General features: G+C 43.3%; 1 protein-coding gene across 2 annotated transcripts in view; it reads right to left on the reverse strand.

Moving 5' to 3' along the window:
• NIBAN2 (niban apoptosis regulator 2) overlaps positions 1-9485 on the reverse strand; it is a 46138-nt gene extending 36653 nt beyond the window's left edge. The window contains exons 1-2 of one of the 2 annotated variants that reach the window (XM_069943173.1): positions 9178-9485; positions 5335-5421 (exon numbers count right to left, since the gene is read on the reverse strand). In XM_069943173.1, the coding sequence (XP_069799274.1) occupies positions 5335-5389 (55 nt within the window). In that variant the 5' untranslated portion in view covers positions 5390-5421; positions 9178-9485. Of the gene's footprint in view, positions 1-5334; positions 5422-6312; positions 6418-9177 lie in introns of those variants that run through there. The other variant, XM_069943172.1, reaches the window with a different exon arrangement.
• Positions 9486-10033: the final 548 nt, after the last annotated feature.

A 10033-nucleotide genomic window follows, 5' to 3' on the forward strand; every position in this document is an offset into this window, starting at 1 on the left:
GACTTCAGATTTTATCAGCCTATGTACACAGAGACACACGTTTCCTTCTGAAGAAAAGTGATTTGGCATTTTTTCCTCCAATTTCCCTAAGGAGGTCCTTTCAGCTGGATCTCCACAAGGAGAATCAAGACCTTCTAAGAGACGGTAAGGCCTCCTGCACACATCTGTGTGCCTCCGTAATGCACTAAAATGGTTAACAGATCACTGATCTCGGGGAGACCAGCCAAAGAGGACACTTTCGCTGCTGGTTAAAGTGCTCAATACAGTGAAAGCCTAAGTACATTGCCTACAGTGTCTTCTTTGGCTGGTCTCCCTGAGATCCGTGATCTGTTTGCTGTATTGGTGTACTAGGCATTGCTCCCATGTAGCCAGAATCCTGCTCCACACTGATGAGGGACAACATCCTGAAACAGCTGTATTTGGATGGAAACCTGGCTTTTGTATCTTCCTGGTCATATCATAAGACTCGTAATGGAGTTGGATATTGACTAAAGGGGCCACCTAATATAGTGGTTTTGGTGGTCTCTGTAAAGGAGCCATCCCTTTGCTAGGTCCTTTCCTGGAGGGATATCTGGCTAGTCCCGTGTTTTGAGACTCGTAACTGAGGCTCCATGGACGTTTCCGTAGTGCATTGTTCAGGATTGCAGGCGGCCATAAGATTACACTTAGTGAGCCCCCAGTCATTGCTGAAAATGAAAGGGCGCTAAAGGCTATGCACGGACCATGGCATCCACAGTCATGTGCAATGGCTCATAGACTTTAACAAAGCCTATACTGAATGTAATTGTGAACCTTAAATTACAGATGTGTGCAGGGGGCCTAAACAGTGAAACCCAGCAAGAAATTACAAGGAGCCTGCTCTGATTGGCATCAAATCTTAAAGGGGTTTATTGGCACTTAAAGTTTGACTACCACCTTTAGCGGGCAGCTGGTTATTCTGTCTAAATCCTGCTGCCACACTACAGATGCAGGCGTGCGCCGAAGACGGAATTGTTCTGGCAGCGCAGTTGATTGCATTGTTTGCAATGGTGCTTCCTAAAGAAGCAATCTCCAGACAGGCATTAGGGCATCTGACAGGCTTCGGACTCTGTGACGGAATGCTTTTTATTGTGCAAAAGTTTCACTTCATCTTCATCTTTCACTTTATCAAAGCTTTATCGACATTGCATATAAACGTTTCCTTTTCCCTTTATTTGTTCTGTAAAATGTGATAATCCCAGACACCTATACAGAGGATAAGAACATCTGCTGCACAAAAGGGTCAAAACTGCTGGGGATCCCGAGACTTCAGTCTGCACAAATAAAGTCACCTCCCCCTCCCCATCCATACCCTGGAATTTCCGTCCTCTGCATCCTGCCCTAACCCATGGAAACGTCTGGCTCCTTCCCCCTCTTCCCTCCTTACAAATCTCTTACTGACTACGTGGTACTCCTAAATACTTCACTTCTCCAACGAGCCCTATTACTAATACACTGGGGTATAGAATCTCACAATCACTCGCAAAGCCTAATAACTTGGCACGGTGCTGTCTCCAGCTGAAGCCGCCCAATGAGAACTCTGTTATTAGTATTTGTCACTGTTCGGAAACCTTGAATGATTGTCGTGTATAAAGACAATGAGTGCGATTGTGGGGATTACGCAACCGTATTGTGCCACGTAATAATTTAACAATGTGTGATGAAAGTGTCATTACTTCCGATAGTCTTATACAAGGTATCTGTTCTTGTATGGAAATCATCATAATAATGCCGGAATATGAACTACTCCCTTATTGCTTAGGCCAAGGGTAATTGTGAGCTGTCCTGAATGGGAATATTGCATGCAAGAAGCTGGATCTATTGCATCCAACTTCCTATCCATAGTCAAAAAGGCTGAAATGGGGCATGGCACCAGATCTATGGCCTATCTGGTATAGTTGCCTCCATCATGGTTTACCAGATCATAAAACACTGCATACAACTACTCCCTGCACATGGGTCATTGGACGTACATAAAGCCAGCCTTACCATAAGGCTTTAGCAGTCCAGGCATGATGGGAATTGTAGTTTTGCAACAGCTGTAGGGCTGAAGGTTCCCCATCGATGCCATGAGGTCTGGATGGGAAGTATGACTCCACACTGATCCCCAAGACTCACTCTCTCAGTGTCTCTGTGGCTACCTATAGTAAATTACTGGCTACCTCTATAACATTCTGCAGATCTGACATTACAAGCCTGTTATGATGATCATCTCCTTCTGGATTCCATATTATATAGTGTATACCACTTCTCCAGATCAAGCATAACCAAACCGGATATAAACATCAGCCACAGGTGCATAAGATAAATAAGAACAAAAACGTATGATCCCACAGAAACTTGATGAAAGACTTGTTTGTAAAAGAAGCAAAAAACTACATCTAAACCTCTTTGATCAATCCCAGTGAGAACGATCTTCCACGAACGTTCCCAGAATCCACTGGCTGCCATTAAACAAAGCAGGAGAACATACAATATGGGTGCAGAATTATACATGTCTTGTCCCTATACTATTATACTGATACCTGCAGATACAACCTATAGATGCCAATGTGTGCCGGTCACCACATCAAAGGTTTTTCATGCAATATGATGCTATATGTGAATATACCTGTACAAAGCACAAGTGAAACAGGGTATCTAGCTTTGGAATCTATGGATATTTTTTTTTTTTACGCCCGGCAGCTTCTCTTCGTCTTTTGATACATATAGCATACGTAATTCCTAATCCTTTCCTGCACTTCATCATGAAATATCCCCTGTAGGCGGATGACACATAACCAACAAAACCTCTTCCCTGCTTTTAATTGATGGGAAATGGCGGCAGACAATTACAACACCATCTTCCCATCCCAAGATTTGTTTCAAAGTCTCCAAGAGGATTGTTGTTTCTCAGTTTCCCAAGACAAGCCTTGTTCTCCAATGTCAAGCCTCATTACACCACAAGCCAACCTAGCGATTATTCCTCTCCGTCATACGGAGCTGTAACTGCGCAGAGAAGTGTATAGTAACTGTATGCAGTTAGGTGACCTGCACTGACCTTCCCATAGAAAAACTGCTGTGACGTTGATTCTCGAAGCTATAGGCATCTGATTTGCACTCCTGCAGTAGTCGGCTTGTATAGAGCTGTGTGCATAGGGTCTTGTCCACAATCAAAAGAAAGTGAAAACCGTCATTACCAGTAACACACTTAGTATTATTCCGCTGGTATGGGATCTTTTGGGGGAATCCCTTCAAGTGCTGCTTCAGCAGCCAGCCACGTTCCAATGTGCAGATGTGACAATACATACCAAGGGCCACGTGTTGCATATGTGCCGCATGGAGTATACCGTCTGGATGGAGGCCAACAGGAAATATTTAAAGGGGTTGTCCAGGATTAGAAGAAAATAGTTGCTTTCTTTTTATATAAAAAATATATATATATATATATATATATATATATATATATATATATATATATATATATATATATATATATAAAGCGCCACAACTAGGTTGTCTGTGGTATTCCAACAAGGCTCAAGTCACTTCACTAGAACTGAGATGCAATACCGCACACAACCTGAGGACAGGGTTGGTGCTGTTTTTTTTTTTTTTTGGAAGGAGGTGACTTTTATTTATAGTTCAGTACAGTCTATTTAAATCCTCTGTTAGTAATCCTGGATAACCCCTTTAAAGCCTCGGTTAGGTGAAAAGAAGTCTTTGGATACGATAAACATATGAAAGGCTCACGATGTATACAGCAAACATTGTGTACAAATGATGTGTGTAGGTTTTCCTATGGTGTACAAAGGGCTTAAGTCAGGGAGACTGGGAGAAAGTTTCACTTAAAGGGATTATCCCAAGATTAAAAATTATTCCTAATCCACAGGATAGGTGATGAGTATCAGTAGCGGCCTGTCCAATACCAATCATAATCAAACACATTCAATAGTCACATTCATAGTGTAAGCAGGGCCATTGCTTCATTCATTCTCTATGGGGCTCCCACAAATTGCAGAGCGCTATGTTCGGAAGTCCTATAAACCAGGGGTGTCAAACTCACGGCCCTCTGGCTGTTACAGAACTACAATTCCCATCATGCCTGGGCAGCCAAAGCTTTGTAACAGCTGGAAGGCCGCAGTTTGACACCGCTGCTGTAGACAATAAATGGAGCGATGGCCGAGCATGTACACAGCCACTTCATTCACTCAGAATGCACCTCTGTTCTTGTGCTCTTAGATGCGGATAGAGGATAACTTTTCTCTTATAATAAACCCTTTAAGGGAAACATTCTCTATATTTCCTTGACTAAAGCACTTTGGACCTTAACGGTAAAACCAACACAATGCTGGAGTATACGTGGATAAGGGATAAATTTTAGTCTTGGTTAGTCCTATGCTGGACCCAATGGATATCTACTTGTTTGCTTGGTCATGCAGGTGAGGGTTGACAAACTGTTCATGATCCTTGTGATTTAAAGGCATATTATACACAAACATAACTTTTCATATGTTGCTGCCTGTGGTAAGACCAACAATCCCTCCCATACTTGTTATTATCCATTTAGTTTCCTTTCCCCAGTTCTAAGCTGCTGCTTTCTGCTGAAGACACAAAAAACTGTGTGTGTGCTTTTCTTTTCCTCCCCCTAGCTTCCAAGATGGCTGATGTAAACAAGTTCCTGGCAAACTTTATCTGCAAAATTGTAGCTTCTTTGTAATGCTGGGAGGGTTAATCTGAGGTCAAATTTCTGATGAACTCAATATGATTAATCCTCCCAACATTACAAGGGGGAGACAGAGAAAAAGGCTCACACACAGATGTTTGTGTCTTCAGCAGAAAGCAGCAGCTCAGAACTGGGGAACGGAGACTTAATAGATAATAACAAGTATGGAAGGAATTGTAAGTCTCACCGTGGGCAGCAACATATGAAGAGTTATGTTTGAGTGGAACACCCCATATAGTCCATTTACACAAAGCAAATGATCATTTCAAGCCAAAAAGCCTTTGTACCACTAAATCAGGGGGTGCCAAACTCGCGGCCCTCCTGCTGTTGTGAAACTACAACTCCCATCATGTCTAGACAGTGAAAGCTTTTGCTTTGTATGTCCAGGTACGATGGGAATTGTAGTTTTGCAACAGCAGAAGGGCTGCGAGTTTGACACCTGTGCACTAAATCAATAGGGACATCTTCCTCCTATACAGACAGACACCTGCTATTCTAGAATCCATGACGGCTCCCACTCATCAAAGACATTGTACAAGACGTACGAGGAACCCCTGCAAACCAGACGAGGGGCTGCACCTTAATCAAGGAGGCATCTTCCTCCGACTTACCTGATATATACTGGCGTCTGCTTTCATCCAGGTGACTCGATATAACATCCCCCATGGCCTACCACTGGCGATCACAGCAGGTCCTGCCTAGGAGAGAGACAGCAGAGATTTAGAGGCTGGGTGCGGAGAGGTGGGATTAGCCGAGGATTGCGGTGAGAAGTGGGTGTGAATTGGAGAGTAGAGTGAGTTGTCATGGCACTGAAGACAAAAAGATGGCAAGAGAAGAAAACGGGAAGACGGCGAGGAAGAAGTGCATAGAAAACATTACACACACATGGGTCTCTGTAGCAGCTGGTGCAAAACTACAACTCCCAGCGTGCCCTGACAGCCTTCGGCTGTCAGGGCATGCTGGGAGTTGTAGTTTTGCAATAGCCGGACCCTGACATATAGATGTTATATGTTAATCTTTACCTATAGACCAGTCATACCCAATGATTTATTACGCATCCGCATTGAATCATGGCTTTTATTACACTAACACGGCATGTGCTCATCTATACGGCCAAAATAAAAAAAGTAAATGACTAAAGTAAAGCGTAGAACCAGCACTCCCCTATAGTAAGCGTACGATAACTATCAGACTGGCATCATGCATAGGGTTAACGCGTGCTAGTACTTAGAGTCAGGGGGGAGACGGGTCTGGCTGCTTCCCAGGCTGAGAGCAGAATGTGTCTGACCTCCACACCCAGGCTGTCTCATTCATTGTCTGACTCTTTCCTTGTCTCGCAGAGTCCATAGGGGACAAGGACAACAAGTCCCAGCACTTTCCAGTCCACAGAGCGGAGCTAAATCACAGACGTTGGAGTGGAGGAAACTTTGCAAACTCCAGAGCACATGTCCACAGGATTAAGTTTCTCCCTTAACACCCCCTCCCCCCTGTATAGTGTCCACTGCCCCCCTGTATATAACACACCGCCACTCTCCTCTATGTATTCACCATCAGTATAAATGAGTCCATTGCAGAGCTGCAGTACATACCTAGCACGTCGCCTGTCTCTCTGGCTGCCTCTCACAGTCTGACACACCCAGCAGTCTCTCTGCTCTCACCCTCTGCTGTCTCCTCCCTGTACTGACACTCCCTCCTTTCCTTCTCCCCTCCTTGTTCCTCACCACAAACACTTATGTATCTTTCTTATTTTCTCCAAATCTTTGGGGCCGTCCCGCTACAATCTTTTCTATAGACAGGATGCAATGTCACCTCTCTGATACAATATAAAACAATAGAGGCGGTCCATGAAGGTGCTATGGGGACCCCCTTTATGTGAACCTGCACAGGACTCTCCCTCTGTATAGTAAAGTGCTGGGTCCATATTGCATCCATAATGACCTGAATAGAAAGTATCATCGTTTAGGTGAATCATAAAATGCACAGTACACAACGCATTTCAAGTTCCAAGTAAACACTTCATTCATGCGAACGCATTCTGAACCCGAAACGCGTTATATGCCGTGCATTTTATTATAACAAAGAAGGTAGAAGGCATTTACATGGAGTGTTCATTCTGGACTCGAAACGCGTTACATGCCATGCATTTTATCATAATACAGAAGGTAGAAGGCATTTACATGGATTGGTCATTCTGAACCCGAAACACGTTGTATACCGTGCATTTTATTGTGATTAAAAAGGTATACGTGATTGGATGCATTTATCTATCGAAGTGTTCATTCTGAACCCGAAATGTGTTGTATACCATGCATTTTATTATAAGGAAGGTAAAAGGCATTTGGTGTATTTACCTGATGAAGTGTTTATTCTGAAACGCGTTGTATACCATGCATTATATTATAAGAGAAACAGATGGATTTACTAGGCATTGCTCCCACCTAGCCAGAATCCTGCTCCACACTGATGAGGGGCAACACCCTGAAACAGCTGTCTGTGGATGGATACCTCGCCTTGGTTTTTCCCTTGTCATTACATTGACTTATAGGGCGACTTAATCTGGTGGTTTTGGTGGTTTCTCTACAGGATCCACCTTGACTGGGTCCTTCCCGGAGGGAGATCTGGCTAGTCCTGTGTTTCAAGACTCTTAAATCCACGGGCTTTTCTTTTGCATGTTCATGCATTATATTATAATAAAGCATATAGAAGTCATTAACCTGTAGTGATCATTCTGAACCCTAAACGCGCTGTATCCTGTGCTTTTTATTATAACAAAGAACCTTGGAAGGCATTTACAAGAAGTGTTTATTCTGAATCCGATCGTGCTGTATGTCATGTATTTTATCATAGTTAAGAAGGTAGAAGGCATTTACCTCGAGTAGTCCTTCTGAACCCAAATCGCGCTGTATGCCATGCATTTTATTGCGATAAAGAAGATAGAAGTGATTGAATGCATTTATCTGATGAAGTGTTCATCCTGATCCAGAAACGCGTTGTATACCATGCATTTTATTATGAGGAAGGTATCATGTATCTACCTGATGATGTGTTTATTCTGAAACGAGTTGTATACCATGCATTTTATTATAATAAAGAGGGTAGAAGGCATTTGATGCATTTACCTGATAAAATGTTTATTCTGAACCTGAAACGCGTGGTCAAAAGTGGTCAACAAAGGTAGAAGGCATTTGATGTATTTACCTATGAAGTGTTCATTCTGAAATACGTTGTATATCTTGGATTTCATTATACTAAAGAAGGTAAAAGGCTTTTTATTTACCTGAAAAAGTGTTTATTCTGATCCCGAAATGCGCTGTATACCGTACATTTTATTATAACAAATAAAAAAGGTAGAAGGCATTTGATGTATTTCCTGCTAAAGTGTTCATTCTGAACCTGAAACGCATTGTAATAAAGAAGACTGAAGGTTTTTGATTAATTTACCTAATTAAGTGAACCCAAAACGCGTTGTTTCCAGGCATTTTATTATAATTATACTATACAGGATGCCTTTTACATATTTATTTGTAAGCTGCTCCGCACACATGCCCATGTTTGCCAGATGCCGTTTGTAGTATGGCAGAGGAGCGCAAGCAGCAACACCTGATCTGGTAACGCTAAATCTCCATGGGTAACGCAAATAGCCAATGGTCGGCATGAAGAAAAATGCGAGGGCACTCACTGATATGTGCTTGTACTTTATTGTTCAGTCTTTTAAAACATAGATTTAGCAGGCAGCGGGGACGCCGAACACCCTCAGCAGACAGCTGTTTCACGTTTCCACGCTTCGTCAGGGGAACTGACGAGGCGTGGAAACGCGAAACAGCTGTCTGCTGAGGGTGTTCGGCGTCCTCGCTGCCTACTAAATCTGTTTTAAAAGACTGAACAATAAAGTACAAGCACATATCGGTGAGTGCCCTCGCATTTTTCTTCATACTGATGATTTAGAGACTGTATATCTACAACTCTAGCCAGTGAGCACCACATATGTTTGTGCAGTGGAATACTCTTTCCATCCAGTATTGGGTCCTAACCGCATGGTGGTAGTAGTGCCGGTGTACTCCCAAAAGTATCTGGCTCCATTAATAAAAGTTGTGTGACTTTGCACCTAATTTTAGAGAATATTGACCAACCGCGACTCCGAAATAGCACTACGCCGACACAACAGACACGTCAAGATTTAACTTTTTTTCTTCTTTTTATCCCATATTTTACTCGCCGTTATGCAGATTATCCCATTATTCCAACCTTTAGCACTCCAGCTGTTGCAAAACTACAACTCCCAGCATGCTGGGAGTTGTAGTTTCGCAATAGCTGGAGCCCCACACGCTGCAGTTCTTTATCGTGAGGTAATGTCTGCAGCTTTTTCTAAACACACCACGCGCCATCTAGTGGACGCTGCCTGTAATAACCGGCCGTGGTGAACTATAAATCACAGCATTCCTGGCTACATTCACCTTCCGCACAGAGAACAGAACCCGTAGGATCACATCCTCGGGAAATGACTGTTCCTTGTTCACACGATGCCGTCACGTAATAACATCATCACTCTATGGACGTCAGAGCGGGAGGGCGGACATGGCAATGTGAGGAGATGCCACAAAACATGAAGGAGTGACGCAGCGGGGAGACAAGTCGCAGGAATGTCAGGAATGAAGTCAGTGCTGGGGCCGTGACAGCTCCTTGTAACAATGCTGGGCGACATTCAGCGAGATAAGGCGCACAATGAAGCAGGAGATAAGTGTGTGACATGAAAGAGACGGCAGAGACAGTCAATAGAGATAACCCTGAGATCACAGGCAGCTGTCTGCCGGTCACACCCACAAAATGGACGCTCTCCTGCACAAAATGGGGCCTGTTGCCCATAGCAACCAATCATCGGCTTATCATTTATCAGAGTGGATTGAAAGTTGAATTCTGGTTGCTATGGGCAACATGGCTGCTGTAAAAACGAATAACCTTTGATGTGGTGTTGCCATGGTGCCGTTACCACAGTTATGCCAGAATCGGTGCATTTTTGGGTGGCGTTAACCCCTGTTCATGAGATTGTCTCTTTATTATCCAGACCATGGCTGCAAATGGCGATACTGACAGGCTCTTGAAATAAAGCCTAATGGTGCGTCTACACAGAACTATTATCGTTCAAATTTTCACAATAACGATCGCATTTGAGCGATAATCGGCTCGTCTAAACACGGCGAACTATCACGCGACGAGCGAGAAATCGTTCATTTTGATCTTTCAACATGTTCTCAAATCGCCGTTGGTCGTTCGCTAAAAATTTGCAGATCACTTTGTGTAAACAGTCTTTCA

Source organism: Dendropsophus ebraccatus, chromosome 10 (genome assembly GCF_027789765.1).
Source record: "Dendropsophus ebraccatus isolate aDenEbr1 chromosome 10, aDenEbr1.pat, whole genome shotgun sequence".
NCBI lineage: Eukaryota > Metazoa > Chordata > Amphibia > Anura > Hylidae > Dendropsophus > Dendropsophus ebraccatus.